General features: G+C 33.5%; 1 protein-coding gene across 2 annotated transcripts; it reads right to left on the bottom strand.

The window, feature by feature from the left end:
* Window positions 1-2,825: 2,825 nt before the first annotated feature.
* Window positions 2,826-12,935, bottom strand: LOC124360712 (serine protease inhibitor 42Dd-like). 2 transcript variants are annotated; one of them, XM_046814547.1, is made up of 8 exons: window positions 12,853-12,935; window positions 12,632-12,717; window positions 7,824-8,003; window positions 7,119-7,464; window positions 6,004-6,224; window positions 5,133-5,318; window positions 4,595-4,730; window positions 2,826-3,034 (listed from the first exon to the last, which is right to left on the bottom strand). In XM_046814547.1, the coding sequence occupies exons 1-8, from the start codon at window positions 12,914-12,916 to the stop codon at window positions 2,880-2,882; spliced, it is 1,374 nt and encodes a 457-aa protein (XP_046670503.1). In that variant the 5' UTR covers window positions 12,917-12,935; the 3' UTR covers window positions 2,826-2,879. The 2 variants fall into 2 exon arrangements, with proteins under 2 accessions (XP_046670503.1, XP_046670502.1); XM_046814546.1 differs by lacking the exon at window positions 12,853-12,935 and having other exon boundaries at window positions 12,632-12,790.
* Window positions 12,936-16,486: the final 3,551 nt, after the last annotated feature.

The following is a 16,486-nucleotide window of genomic DNA, read 5'->3' as shown; positions in this document are numbered from 1 at the left end:
TTTTATATTTCATTGAACATAGTTTTTAGTCTTTTCCAGTCACTCTTTTAGTTAGTAGGATGGTAAAAAACAGATAAAAAGTTAACTCTGATTATCCAGCTAACTTTTGTTCCATGGGTGTCGTGCCAGTGGTTGTGATTGATATCTATATCTGAGCCCACTCATTCTGATTAATATTTCATCAGTGATCATCATAAATATTACCTTGTGAACTTTTCGAGCCTTTTTACTGGCTAATTCAACTCCGCCTTTAGGCCTTTTGTGCCACTCTCCACAGTTTGAGTACAGCATTTAAAGCATCCTTTGTCTTGTAGATTTAGTGTTGAAGTAGTTACTAATATTACTGGATCCTTTCAAAGGTACTGGCTCTGACCTGTTATCAATCTGTTCTTGTACCTCAGCTTTTTATCATCATTAATATGCTACTTGATGACAGCATCTTTCTTGACAGGTTGTAGTTCTGTTACATTGTAGTGATTCATAAGTGTGCAAAACCTGCTGATGTCTGTAACCACAGACCAGTCGTTATACAACATGTACTCTTTGACAGTTTGGTACTTGATGTGATTAGTTTATTCTTTAACAATGTCATTGCTCCACAGCAACACAGCTTTCTAAGGGAAAATCAGCTGCCACCAACTTGCTCATCTATGATGATTACATCTTGATGGCATTCTCACAGGATTTTGCAGGCTGATATTGCAAGATGTGTCTTAACTGATTTAAATAATATTTTCTATTGTTTTATCACAAACACCATATATAGACTTCAGCAAAGCTTTTGATACGATCAGTCACTGACATATTTTGGCTCAAAGGTTTTGGAATTTGTGAGAGTCGGCTTTCCGCGTTTGAATATTATTTGTGATAACCTTTCATGTTATGTTCACTAGTATTACATCCAGGCCATTTACTGCCACATCTGAAGTCCCACAGGGATCACGACTGTCTATTTCTCTTTAAATTATATGTTAGTGACTTTGCTTACTCTGTAAATGTTAACTGTTTCAGGTTTGCTGATTATGTCAAAGTACAATCAATAGGTGACCATACTATATGTGAGTCACTCCAAAGTACATATTTTGAATTATATTGAAGACTGGTGCAAGATTAACGGTATGAGAGATAATTCCACTTAATGCTGTATGATCATATTTACTTGGCCTGTTGAACCTTCAGGGGTTTGATTACATGTGAAATGGGACTATTCTTTCTTGAAGTGTCACTGCAATCTTGGAGTTGGCTGACCTCAGCTTTGACATATAAAAATTATCTGAAGAAAATCTCTGGTATTACAAAGGTTCCTAACTGATGCATTTGTCACAGGTACTATGTATTACAGGTAGGTACTACTAAATGTCACAGGTACTTTGAATGTATATACAAAGAAATATTCTGTATCTAATAGATTCCTATTATGTGCAGACCTTAGGACAGCCAGGATAGTATCAGCGACTGTCCACCGCATTCATTGTGTTATATTAATTGGCAATGCGTTATGAAATAAATTGTAGTGTTTTTGACGTGACAAGGTCTTAAATTAGGTTGCGGCTCGGAGTCACTCATGAAAAAGTGTAACGCCCGGTAACGTTACGATGCCCGTCCAGTGGGTCCGCCGCACGGGATCCGCACGGGATAAAGCAGATAACTGTGGGTCCGCCGCACGGGATAAAGCAGATAACTATGTTTATTCGTGAAAATGTGGAGTGCTTAGATTCGTCATTTACAACAACTACAACAATAAAGGTAAATAATTGTACACTGATATTTCATTATCGTAAACTATGATTGATTAATTGTTAGATTGACACAAAAGTTGAGAAACTGAGTTTATAGGTTATGTCATACTATTGACAAATGTTGATAGTGTTAAGTAAATTATTAGTTTAAATCACTCTGCAATCAATCGTAATTCAGTCGATTGAGAAGAAACAGCGCGTATTGCTAGTCAAACATTTAAAATAACAAACTATAACCTCTAACCTGTCATAACAGTGCGACCAAACAAACGAACTAAAACCGACCAATCACCACGCGCGGAGTTAGAATTTAACTGTGTTTAGCAAGAATTTCAAATTCCAATTTTAGTAAATGTTTTATTCAACTTTACCATTTACAATAACAAATTTTAATTAATTTCAAATTATGTACAATGTTTTAGTAAACAAAATATATTTCTATAGTTAAAATTTGTGCAATTCTTATTTTCATTCAATTCCTTGTTCCTATTGTGCAATTTAATAATATTCATATCAATAAATATTCTACCGAGAAAAAGACGTCACGTAAAATCTTCGCCCGTAAAACCGACTTTACAGGCAACCATAATTTTTTTATAATTTTTATAAATTATCCTTGCAAAATCTGGAAAAAATGGCCTCAATAGAGGTAATCTATTTTGCAATTATATGGTTAAATATGTACTCATTACATTGGTCACAGATTTGATTTTGTAACAATAATTAAATTAAGTGTCGTATTATTGAACATGAATTTAGTGTCAAGAAATGTTACTATTTTTTGATGCTGATACTACTATGGAATGTTAGATGAAGAGGATTCTGTGACTATCAATGATTTATCTATTCTCTCTTTTTAAATTTAATATCTCTTCCTCTTTTACACATTGATGGAAATCCTAAAACTGATTACTGGAGTAGAAATACTAAACAAAGTATAGATAAAAATATTAAGTTTAGTGACCTTGAAAATTGAATTCACCCAGTATTCGTGCTTCATTGCTAATACTCCAATAAAATCATAATTCCAGTACTATTTTTTATAAATTGATAGTAGTTTATTCTAGTGAAAATAAAACAAACAAAATTAAGAAACTTTTTAAATAAATAAATACAATAGCATTAACAAATATCAGTCAATTAAGGAGCTAACTCATCACTGGTTTTAAACTCAGGATCAACTACTTTTCCTGCTGCTACAATCAGATTCTTGGTTTGATCTCTGATGAAGAAAAGGAACGGATGATCAGCAACAAATCTCTCAGCATTGTTTCTTGTGGCAGCAGCTAGTGTTGCTGAAAAATATCAGAACCTCATTAAAATTTAACTCTACAAATGTGATAAATGTAAGTGTTAGACATTACACAAGTATTAAAGAACATATTATCACATTGAAATATGAGGCTAATTTCTTTTTTTATCTTGAAAAGAAGATCAGCACTTGATAATTGTTTTAAAGGATGGGTTTGGAAGTGTTTCCTTTTGCTACACAAAGAAGGTAATTATAGTCTCAGAATAACGATTACAGGTTTATTTTACTCTTTAAACGTTTATTGACTACCAGAACATTGCAAAAAACCCCTACATAAACAAAACCAAACATTGTTAAGCCATTAGGAGGATTATTGTGAAAATCCGAGCAATTTATGGAGTAATGGAGTAATAAATTGTATTTATTAAAATCTTAGATGGAAAGAAAATTATGTGTCTATTTATGTCACCCTCCAGCGATATACTGTCCTCAACTTCATCATGTGCCGTCAAACATCTCTCTCAGGCTGACTTAATAACACTTCCTTCCTTTGACCCCATAACAGTAGTTTTTAGGTACTAGACTACTTATAAAGCATGACTTGTACACTAGTTTTTAGGAATGTGTTAGTTCAATTTAGATTTCATGAATACATTTTGTGTTTTCATAATAGACTATTCTAAGATAAAATCTGTAAAAACACATATGTTGTTCTTTATGATACAACATGCATGGACATCTCTTTCCCATAGGAATGGGTCAACGGGTTAACTGAATTAAATCATATTTTCTACTGTTCTATCACAAACACCGTTTAGTGACATTTATATTGAGGGATTTCTAAATATCACATCATATCATATCTAAATTTGTCTTATTTTGGGCTCCATATACCCATATTTTGTTACATTTTGCATTATTTATTACATGGTTTCCTTAGCAGAATAAAAATGAAACTTGTTACAATATGTGATACACTCTTAAATACGTCATGGCCAACTTTTGGAATTTGTTTGCACTACACAAGACTATGCTTGGAAAAATAAAATGACTTCCTTCATTTCAAGCAAGTGTTGTACAATAACAAACGTTTTAACCACTTTGGAGTGTTAAACAAGTTGACAAACAACTGTACAAATTTTACTTTATTACATTTAATTAATGATATTCTCACAGACTTTCTATTCAGATCGTAGGCGCCTTTACTAAACATGTTTTTGTAAAATTAAAAAAAGTGTTGTAATATAATATCTGATTTGTAGAAATTATGTGCTACTCTCAAATCTATTAATCTCAACTCAATTGGACTAAAGTTTGGAACAAAGAGCAGCTGTAATTATTGAGTTACCTTTATATTAGTTTATAAATTAATGGTTGTATTAAAATTGTTAAGGAGTATAATTATTTTTTTCTAGCGACCAATCAGGTTTTATAACATTTTTTGGTTGGTTATGAGTGGAAGCTATAAATATTTTTTTGCTGAAATATAAACAGCAACACATAAAATTCTAATTCTGTATAACTAAAGCCTTAAAAACATTAATGGGTTATTTTTGCATTTTTTACTTTTTTAAACATTTCATCAGGAAGTGATAAAGCTTACTTGTTAGGAAATTTGCATCTGCAGAGCCTTCATCAATCTGGATGTTGACCAGCTGCACCAGGGCTCCCATCTTCAGCTTGTCTGAGCTTATACCGCTCAAGTCTGCGTCACTCGTGAAGATGTCTGACACTCCATACTGTAAGTTCAACATATCACTTGCGTAATTAGTTCGGGCAATATTATCACACATTCCCACCAGACAAAATTGATAGAGAAACTTCTGTTGATGAATGTTAGTTAATGCTCTGAATTGTAAAAATACCAGATACAAGTATTCATAGTAATTTATACAAGTGGATAAGACATAAAAATAACATTAAGAACAGTCTCTTAAGTACAACTTAATTTCAAATAAGTAAATAAATAGTTTATCCACAGTATTGAACTGTTGTACTCAACTGATTTTGATAAGAATGGTTTATTTTGGAGTTTTACGTTTTCTTAAAAAACTTTAAGTATTGAACCTTGTATATTTAATCTATATTACATGCTATTAGTATTTTGAACTACAATGTATAAGTATAAAAGGAGATCTTACCTTTTGTAAAAGTTTTTCAGGATGACTAATTGTTTGTATTTGATATTTTGGTAGCAGTATTTCCACTGGCCTATTTACAAGATGTTTGTAGACTCGATTTAGGGAGAATCCTGTGATATCAGAGGTCAGCTTACTGAGGCCATCTCTTTGGTTTGGCAGCAGCACCAGCATAGAATATTGGTTGCCCTGTAACAAAAAGGAAATGTAAGTATATAAAATAGAAACGTAAATAATAATTTCTTTATTTGACTTTATTTGTCTTTATTCTTCAATATGCCAGTTTGAGTATGAACATAATCATTTTGTGATTCCAGTAAGAAATTTGATGAGGTTTGTAATATTATTAACAATTATAAATTTCATGTTTTGACAGGAAAATACTTTTCAACTTCACAACTATCCAGAAAGTTTCAAATTTTCCTTCTTTTATGTACACATTTTGCATTAATAACCAGCTACATTGCTATGAATAAATTGAAAATTTAAAAGTTACTAAACAAAAACAACTAAACATGTCTTACTTAAATGTTTATTTCAATATAATAAACTAAGCTATTCTTTAGCTTAATTAACGATATGCTGAAGTCTTAGAGCAATAGCTTAGGCTTGTTTTGTCAGTTAAAGTTGATTCTTTATAATAAAAATTGTAAATTGAAGTTCAAACGACATGTTTGGATTGTATTTGTACTAAGATCCTAATGTTAGCATTGGAAAAATTAAAACTGATTAGCTTACAAAAGCATTACATTAAGCAAATAATCAATGTTAAACATGGTCCTTGCATAAATTATGTAGTATTATATAGGTAATCTCTCTTAGACACCCACCATCTAGAATCTTATAAAAGAAAAATACTGAACAAGTAACAGACCTCATAAGGTAGTTCCAGTGCCACAGCATCCAACTCTGGGACAGTTCCGATGTCGAAGTTGCCTGATGTTTGCATCATGGAAACTTGCTTCTTTTCTGATTCTGATTTGTAAAATCTTTGCTTTTCACCATCTTTGGTCAAGGTAAAAGGGGTTTTCCAATTTCCTCGGAAGTAGAATCCATTAAAGATAATCATTTTTGTTTCAGAATCCAGTTCTGTTCCTAAAAATATATGTTAACATTTCAATGATTCTAAACTAAAAGACACTTTTAACACTTTTCATAAAGCAAAGTATATGTTTTCAGACGTATTATTACACTATATAGGTAACCGTATATTAAAATAAACGAGAAAATGGTTTAAGCAACTAAATTTCAGATAGCACTTTTTCTTTACACTGTGTAGATAATTTTATATTATCATTAATTAGTAGAATTTTGTAATACGCAGGAGAGTTTCATTGTTCCTAATGCATACTATGAAGCTTTGGGTCATGTGTAGAAAAGAAATATTCCAAAACTTTAAGATATTGATCCTAACCCTTTGTAGGCGATGATGGATCTTCAAAATGAGTATGGATAGTTTGTGTGTTTTTGTTAATATCGGAGAGTTATTGAATGATATCTCAGTGGTCCAGTGACTAAGAAACCTGCAAGTTATCATAGGATCTAAACAACTTTTATTTTTGTCTAGTTGTAATGACTGATTCTTTGTGATGGGTATTTAAAAGTAAACAAATATTTTTTTTAAAATAACAATAATTTTTTAGTATAATTGGATTTTAAAGTAGATTTTAAACAAATAACAATAATCTTAATAATCCTACATTATAAAAAATAGCCAATATCCTAATAATATTGATAAAAGATAAAGATATAGTCAAAATGTTCAATTTAAATGTTTACAGTATGAAATGCTCTTTGCTGCACAATTCAGGTTAAATTTTTTAATGGAGCTGCTGAGGTGGTTAACAATTTTCTTGAAGAATTATTTATATGAACTTAAAAACATATTATTCATTTAGTACAACAATTATACTTAAGATTTTAGGTTTAAGATATAATTATTTTTATAATATTTAAGAAGGATTTGTAAAACACTGTAACAATTTTTACCTGGGCTGTCACTATCCAGGATACGATTAGCTGTGAGTGCTGTCGCCACATCCTTACTGGCATCAAACACTGATGGAGTACCTTCCTCCACTCTTGATACTTCTAACTCTCTTGACTCTTCTGAGGCAACTTCAGTCTCCTTCTCCACATCTTTCTCTGTCACACCTACTTTTTCTTCCACACTCTCTTCACTGTCAAAGTCCAAATCGTAACTGACCTTCTCAACATGTTTTACTTCTGTTAAGTAGTTTTCCAACAGGATTGTTTTATATTTTTCATCAACGGTGTAGTTCTTATACACATAAAACCAGTTCTTGAATTCTGGTTTATTTATGGACCACCTATCCTAAAATAGATATGTGGACTTCATAAGTAAATTAGGAATAAAGACATAAAATAAATAATTGTCTGACATTTACTGAGGCAATTTAAAATATCAGCATTTTAAGACAATACCGGTAATTAAATATGCACATTCTCATTCATAGTTAAATTAAAAAAACTTTTAATTTATCATTATTCTAAAATGCTGAAACATAGATATTACGTAAACAGTAAATCAATGTTTTACATAAAATAATTCAAATGATCGGTGGTATGATTATTTTAGTTTAACAAATAGAGGTTTCATCGACAACGCATCACAGGCAACACTCAATACAAGAAGCTTGATGGCATTAACAGTCCATTGTCTTAAGCAAATACCTTCATGGACTCCAGGATCATTTTGTAGTTTTGGCGAACGGCGTATGTGTCCTCAGGCAGGCGCAATGCGGCCACCAGTTGATTGCGGGTCTCGCCTCGCGCTCCTTCCGCCATGATTGCGAGCACCACGGAATAGCCCAACGGCGAAAACACGAAGTCCTTCTCCTCCTCTACGAACCCCTATCGTACAGATTTTATATTAGAGTTCAGCAGAGTGGATCAAGGTCAAACACGTGATTGTATACTTTACCGGTAACACGCAGCGACGTAACATAGAATATGGTGCCTAAAATCTATATTTTAAAGGAAATATTTAGATACGTTAAATTTAGTGGAAGGAAGGATAAGCTATGGGATGCTCAAACTTCTAATTGCAGTTCTAAATTTACATTATTTTTTAATAGTGACACTCGTACAAGATAACCATATAGAGTTTATTATATGGTTATATAAAAGATGATATAAGATGATGTATTTGTAAATTAATTAAAGTTTTTAGTTTAACTAAGTAGAAGTGTGTATTAATTTAAATAATATACTATAGTAATTATGATTTAATATGTTAATATATTATTTAAATTTTTTTAAAGTTTTCTTAACTATAGTAAACGTAACTTATAAATTAAATTGAGTATCTTAATTTGTGGTGCGTATGTTCTTTCGTTTGTGAGTAAATTTTAATAATATTGTTCATACGAGGGTGCATGATATCTTGACATTCAGTGGAAGAGGCTAAAACAACTCTACCTCAAATAAAGATATTTAAATTTAATGTAGTTTAATTTAGTCTCCTCACTGGTTTCCAACGTCATAACATCTTTATCTCTTATTAATAATCGTATAATTAATTTTAAGTATTGTTTACTTTATCTCCACTTTCCATACCGGATTTGTTGGTCTAAACTGGAAACTAGTTATGCAATAAAATTAATTTCATTTGTATTTCATTGATTATAGTAAATGTCATATAAAAAGGGTTTAGGAACTAACGTAACAAAATTTTAGTACCGTATCTTAAGAATCTGATCAAAGCGATCTTATTATCCCTTTGAAGCAGCAAGTTAAACTCTACGATCGAAGGGAGTTCCCTTTGGCTAAATTACTCATTATTATTTACTTTCATCTTGTAAATCTGGAATTGGCCCAACAGAAGATTTCGTTAATTCATCAGATAACTTAAATTAATATTATGGACAAACACGTAGCTTCACTTGAACTACTTTTCATCTATGGTTTAATATTGTACTGTTATATTCGAAATTTACTAATTATAACAAGAATTATCATTATTGAATTAAATTATAATTTTAAGAAACATTAATATTTTGTCTTGATATAATAATTTAAATGATATATATAATATATATATATATATATATATATATATATATATATATATATATATATATATATATCGGCTTCAATACTCTTCCAAGTAGTTTAAAAATTAAACAAAACAGAAAAACCAGTGTTCATGTTTTAATTTTCGAGTTCACAGAAATTTTTTTGTTATGTTTTTAATTCTTGGTTTGAGTTCAGTTTCTATGTTTTATTAAATCAGTGTGTTTCTGATGAAGGGTGCTATATATATAGTTGAGCAAAATATTGTACCCGGACTGACTTTTTTCTACATTATATCCTTTTTATTATGTCGGTACTCTTATTTAATTTTGCAACTGCCAGCTCGATCAACTACGCTTAAGAAATTATAATGGTTTTGTTCTACCTTGACCCAAGCTGAAGCAATGAAATGTTAGTGATTATTCACTAATGAAATTCACTGATTAAGGAAAACTTTAATTATAAACTGTTGGTCTTTGATTATTGTAGTTACAACTGTTGTAAAAATTTAAAATAATCTACACTCGCCACGTTGTAATAGATAAATATCTAAGTTCGCATATGTTGTGATAACCAAATTTTCGTTTTATTGAATTAAAAAAGACACGCACTTTCCGACTTTCCAGCAAGTTATATAAAATATTCAACTAAAATGGCGTGTATCACTAGCGTGTTGTTCTGCCTGCGGGTGGGATGGCGGGTTGTGCAGGTTCAGGTTAGTAACCTCTGCAGGAGTGTGGCCGCAGGCGCCCATTAGCCTGGCAGTGCCATTGACATTGATACCGGGTCGTTACACCAGCTCAGCCCTCTCTCCGGTAAATATAACCGGTGACTACGTCGCCAACAAATCTCTCCCGGCTGATCCGATATAAGTGGCAGTATCGGGCGAAAGTAGAGTAACGGTGAAACTTTCCTCAGGGCATGTGTTCTAATTAGATTGGAATAAATAAACTGTGCCAAACAGCTTGTGGAGGTGCTCAGAATTGAACACTGTGTACCCCAATTGTGCAGAGTAGGACAAATAATTGAATTGTAATTAAATTCGCAAAAACATCGAGTGATTCGTAATACAAAGACTAGTCATTTGTAACAAACAAAATAGTAATATCTGCACAGGCATACAGGTAATTTACGGTTTTGAAACCATGCCATACTCCAAGGGTCTGACATTTTGTTTAACACCGTTTAGATTAACCATTATACAACATAGAACCCCGGTAAACTAAGATCATTTCCGAAGGAGTTAATTTTTTACGAACACCTACAATATAAAAAATGCATTTTCTAGTTTCGGAATGACGTCTTTCAAGTGCACAGATGGTGCAATATTTGTATGCATCAAATGCTCCGTTGCAGCGATGCAATTTCGAGGCGCTTGAATAATGTGTAAACGTCTGAATATTGAATTTCCATTTTATTACAGTCAGGAGTATTCCAGGCCTTCAACGTTGACAAATCTCCTACCTTCTTCATAACATGTTTACAATATATTTTGTACAGATTAATGTAGTTGGTCTTTAATAATATACAATCGTGAACTTGCGTCTGTAGTGGATGAAGGGAAAAACATCATATCAGACGTGGAAATTCTGATATATCACTAGGACATAAACTTCACTTGGAATGAAATCGTCACAGTGTGGGTACGATATCTCAAGAGTAACTCTAAATAAATTAAACTGAGAAATATGAGCTTCATATTCTTAGTGAAGATGTAACAAGAGTATAATGTTGGCCGAAAAACGTGATTATGTACAATTTTGTTGTAACTTTTACGCGAAACTTTTGTTTTTGGGGTCGATAGCGGCGAAACCATTGGTCGGAGGTCAAAATAAGACTAACGTTTTATTTAGGAAATAAGATGACCTACAAAAAAGGTCCAGTGACTTTTTACTATATTTCCCTTAGTTTGACCGCAAAACGCGATTAAGTGAAAATATTGGACATTTTCGCCTAAAAATTTACATTCCGGGCTTGATAGCGGCTAAACGGTTGGTCGTAACTCAAAACAAATTTTAAACGGGATTTAGGAAATCACGTGATCTACAGAAAAGGTTCAGTGACTTCGGGAGTTGGCTGAGCGTTAGCTAAGCGTCAATAGTAGATAGGGACAGAGGAATATTTATTATGTTCACAGACACAATACCCTCTAAAAAAGGCCCAAGTGTGTCATTAACCCCCGGTAATATTAACCCCCCCCCCGGGGATTTCCTGGTATGACCTGATAACCTCCTGTACATTCAACCCCCTGATGTGTTAACCCCCCTGGTAACATTAAACCCCCCCAGGGAATTTCCTGCCATGACCTCATGTCCGAATTTTACCAGTCACCAAATCTCTTAACCCCCCCCCCTGGGAAGATCCTGGTATGACCAGATAACCCCCTGGAGACTTATCCCCCGGTAACGTTAACCCCCCCTGGGAATTTGTTCATATGACCAGACAATATCCTGACGAAATTAAACCCCCTCTTGTCTTAACCTCCTTAACATTAATCACCCACCCAGGGAATTTCTCGCCTTGACTAGATAGTCTCCTGGTGATATTAAACCCCCTGTTCGACTTAAAATACTGCCTTGAGTTCGGTTTTTATTATGTTTATACTAAACAATTCAAGATAGCTGACCCGTGCAGACTTTTCTCCCGAGCTCATTTCTGGCTAAACCATAGGTCGTAGATCAGATCTGAGGACACAATCGAAAGACAAAATTAAATTTCCAACAAGAAAGGTCCAGTCACTTTTTGTCGTATCTCTAACGGTTTAACCGCAAAATGCCCTCAAAGTCAAAAGTTTTTACGAATCCGGAAAAAAATCTATGAAAAAGGTCAATTTTTAAATCCCTTGTCATTTACTTAATGTCCGGACTTAACCAGTCACCGAATTCCGCTTATCCCCGAATTTGCAAGCGTTTACTTTGGGGGCCTGGGGGCGTAGCCCCCAGCGAGCCGAAGGCGAGTGTTCATGTATTAATTCACCTGCATGAAGTAGTTATTTATTAAGTCATTTGGTTCTGAACAAAACACTCTAATCTGTAAAAGAATTTATTAAATGAATTGCAAAATATAATCCTCGAAACGTATTGCTATACTTTTCTGCAACACATAACGATGAAAAATGTTCAAAATGCTGTTATTGGTTTATGAGGATTGCCAAGCTGACGGATTAAATATATTGCTACTATCGCTCTCCAGATAATAGGATAACAATCGGAACTGCGTCGGAATCAATTGTCACAGTTTTTAGTGAATTTAATTCGTTTTAAATAAGCTTTGTTGTATTCTGTTTGCCCATATTTTAAAAATAAAGCATACTCAAAGAATATATACTCATGTACAAAATTAAATGTAATTAAATGTTTCTAGGTAACAGTAATTTAATAAGCTATGCGACATCATAGAGATGCAACATCACGCAATGCTTGTTCCTACAGGAGAGCACGTGTGGAAGTTCCCTGTTCCATACTGACCTGGAGTAAAGTAGTCGCCAACTCGTTAGTTCCCTCTCCGATGAAGTTGCTCGGTGGAGTCTCCAGACGTACATCTTCTTCATCTCCTGCAAGACTTCGGGACTGCGCCACCGCGGCCATCGCCAACACCAGTACCGCTAGCGTTTGCATCCTTCCTGCAAATATGGCACTTAAGGATAAGAAATGTTCTACAAATATTCATCTCAAGATCAGTCCTTCTCCTGCAAGACTTCGGGACTGCGCCACCGCGGCCATCGCCAACACCAGTACCGCCAGCGTTTGCATCCTTCCTGCAAATATGGCACTTAAGGATAAGAAATGTTCTACAAATATTCATCTCAAGATCAGTCCTTCTCCTGCAAGACTTCGGGACTGCGCCACCGCGGCCATCGCCAACACCAGTACCGCCAGCGTTTGCATCCTTCCTGCAAATATGGCACTTAAGGATAAGAAATGTTCTACAAATATTCATCTCAAGATCAGTCCTTCTCCTGCAAGACTTCGGGACTGCGCCACCGCGGCCATCGCCAACACCAGTACCGCCAGCGTTTGCATCCTTCCTGCAAATATGGCACTTAAGGATAAGAAATGTTCTACAAATATTCATCTCAAGATCAGTCCTTCTCCTGCAAGACTTCGGGACTGCGCCACCGCGGCCATCGCCAACACCAGTACCGCCAGCGTTTGCATCCTTCCTGCAAATATGGCACTTAAGGATAAGAAATGTTCTACAAATATTCATCTCAAGATCAGTCCTGTATGTACATCTGAACTTCCTCTGTTCGATTCCGTATTAGCTAAACCTGCGCATATATCTGTTGGTCCTTTGGCCTCTACAACACCCGGCGGATTGTTTCTCTTGCGTTGGCCGGCCCTGCGGTCACTAGTATTATTAATCAATTTATTCTTGATTCTCTTTATAAAGTTATAAAGGTCTGTTGCTGACTTTGTAGAGGGTCTTTTCTAGTATGTCCCCGCATTCTCTATTTTAATTTCTATAAGTTAGATTACGTTACTAGAGCTACAAATGTAATCTCTAAAGGTAATTGAGGTTAGGTTAAGCTAGGTTTTTGACAATAATTTGCAAAAACAATTGAAAAACGAGTTTATTCATTTATGCGAAAAAACACAAATTAGTAATGAAAGATGTTAAAAATAATGTACTATTCTGGTGGCCAGAACGCTTTAATGTCCTCCAGGATTTGTTCGAACAAACCTGTGTTTTGGTGGCGATGTTTCCACAGAAACTCACACAAGTATGAGTCTAGCAAGTTGCGACTTGTACCGCATTCGTTCCTATTACGCCGTTTTGCCGACGCCCAGAGTGATTCGATTCTATGTGTGTGTGCTCCTGTTGTAGGATCAACAACATTTTCAGAATGGGTTAGATCACGCGGTGCTTGCCCGCTGCGCAGCGCTTCGCGCTGCTTGCTCTTGGAAAAAATTAACTCGAGCTTGCGAAGTCCAAGCCCAGATCAAGCGGCGCGCGTTTATCACTGATAAGATAAGACGAGTGGAAAACGCACCTTATATAGGTAGGAGGTGGCCAAACTCGTGATTCGTCGGTTAAAAGTGACCAACCAGAGTTTCAGGATTTCCCGCTTTTCAATTGACAATGAATTAACCGCTTTAATTACGATCTTTGTGAATGCGGGGACATATTAGAAAAGACCCTTTGTAGATATTTCAATGTGATCTACAACATTGATAGTAACAATTTATTACGTAAATTCACGAGGATAATTGCATGTAATTAACAACTCGATATTGAGACTATTTTACGTAGTTGTCTTTGGAACAAAGAGTATACAGTTTTGTTCTTAAACAAGCAAGTGTAATTGATAGATCATTCTTAATTAACTAGTTGTAAAAGCAATGATTGGTTGTACATCTTTCTTTGTTAAAGTTTGCTCGATTGGAACTTTGACGTTTATGTTAATTAATACTAATTGGTTACCATTTAAACAACTTTTCTTCTATTATTAATACCAAATATGTGTAATAATGACACTGAGATTAGAATTAAAATTTTTTTTCCTTTCGAGGAATATTATTTTGCTAAATTAAATCAAAATATTCTAAGAGCTTACTATTCTTTCCACGGTTCAAAGATAGTGATCATTTCCAGACTTAACCACAATAAATTGGTATCTATGTCATTACATAACTACAAATACGAAGGAAAATATTTGTATATTTTATAGTTCTAATCCAGTTTTGATACATGAGAATGTTACATCTAAATTTATTTGGTTCAATTGGATTTAAACACAAAAAAGAAAGAAAACCATACTAACTATGCTTTTTACTATGCTTTAATTATAATTGGTTAGTTTACTATTTTAGTATCGCAAAGGTCGGAGAGCTTTGTTTGGATTCTAACATGGGATCGGCATCAACACGCGATAGCAAATAATGGATGATGAGACGTAATTTAATAAAACTCAGCTGAAGAGATGTGAGCAATGGTTGAAGGGACTAAATGAGAATGAATGAATAAATAAATTAATTAATATTTTTCTGGTAAATGAATCGTTTGTTTCCTATTTCCTTGCGACAGAGCCCCTTGATTGAATTCTGACTAAGTTATAATAAACGTACGATTACAAATATAATCATATAACGTGATGAAAACTGATAGAATGTCAACCATGGTCGTATTACGAGAAGAACTCTACGTTTTACATAAATGTTTAACTCTTTGCTAATGGGTTTAGAAGTTTGTGAAAGGATAAGAGAATATAAATGATCTGTTAACGAACATCATTACTTTCCTTTATAACAGTGTACATAATAAAATAAACAATTGCCACATTCATATGCATTACAATTGAAACATTATAGGGTAAAAGTGTAATTTTTTGAATATTTATTTCTATTTATGATAATTTTTAAAAGTAAATACATTTTCTCCATTTCACGCCTTACGTTTAAACTTACTTAGTAAAGTAATATTAATTGAGTTAAAAATGCATAATGTTTTCTAAAACAGTGCCAAAATTGGTATTTAAATTGGATATTTTTGGTAGTAAAATATGGAATACAAAAATTATAATATGTATGCGTAAAAAATGTTTTGTTCTTAGTAGTGATTTTGAGCCTGTACTAAATTAAGAATGTTGGATATTTTATACAATTTTAATATGAATAAAAATGTGGAAAAGTTACAGAGTTATTCAATATTGTAATAGTTAAACTTAATAGTGGTTTAGCTCTTTTGGGTCCTCATAGCGCAATTAGGTCTTTTGTTAGTTCGTTAAAACTGTCAGGATATATTTCATCCGAATACATTGTTCACTTAAATTACACTACAACATTCAAACAATGCGAATAGCAAATTATTTTTTTGAAAAAAGCACACGTACTGCAACGCCCAAGAAAATATATTTTTAATGTAGGATAGTTAATACTGAGAACCATACAAATATTTGAAGTTAGGAAGTACAAAAAAGGCTAATGGTGACGTTAAGAGGGTTAGTCAACACGTAGTATGATCCAAATATATAGTAGAGGAAAGAATACTCCAGTAACTCCGAGGCTGCTGGGCGTCTCACAAATCAAACTACTCCAAAGTATACGTTTAAAGAGGGTTTCATTATTTTTATTTTATAAAAAAATATCCACGGAGAAGGGTGATTTTCTCTCAGACACCCAGTTAAATCTTTTGTTGAAGACTAGAATTTACCTTAATAGCACTCTTACATAGCAATGTATACAGTTTGTCTGTAAGTGAAATTTACTCAGCGGTACATAGTACAAAATATATGTTTTCAAGATTTTATTTACTAACGTCAAGCACACACATTACTAATGTAATTTGTAAAATTGTAAATTATCTTCCATGTAGTCTTAATA

Source organism: Homalodisca vitripennis, chromosome 4, assembly GCF_021130785.1.
Source record: "Homalodisca vitripennis isolate AUS2020 chromosome 4, UT_GWSS_2.1, whole genome shotgun sequence".
NCBI classification, from domain to species: domain Eukaryota; kingdom Metazoa; phylum Arthropoda; class Insecta; order Hemiptera; family Cicadellidae; genus Homalodisca; species Homalodisca vitripennis.
This window is presented reverse-complemented; position numbering and strand designations above follow the sequence as displayed.

Coding starts and splice junctions, on each gene's coding strand:
- LOC124360712 (XM_046814547.1), bottom strand. CDS start 12,916: ATGCAAACGCTGGCGGTACTGGTGTTGGCGATGGCCGCGGTGGCGCAG. Junction 4,731..5,132: donor CTGAAAAACTTTTACAAAAG/GTAAGATCTCCT, acceptor TTGAACTTACAG/TATGGAGTGTCAGACATCTT. Junction 3,035..4,594: donor AGATGCAAATTTCCTAACAA/GTAAGCTTTATC, acceptor GATATTTTTCAG/CAACACTAGCTGCTGCCACA.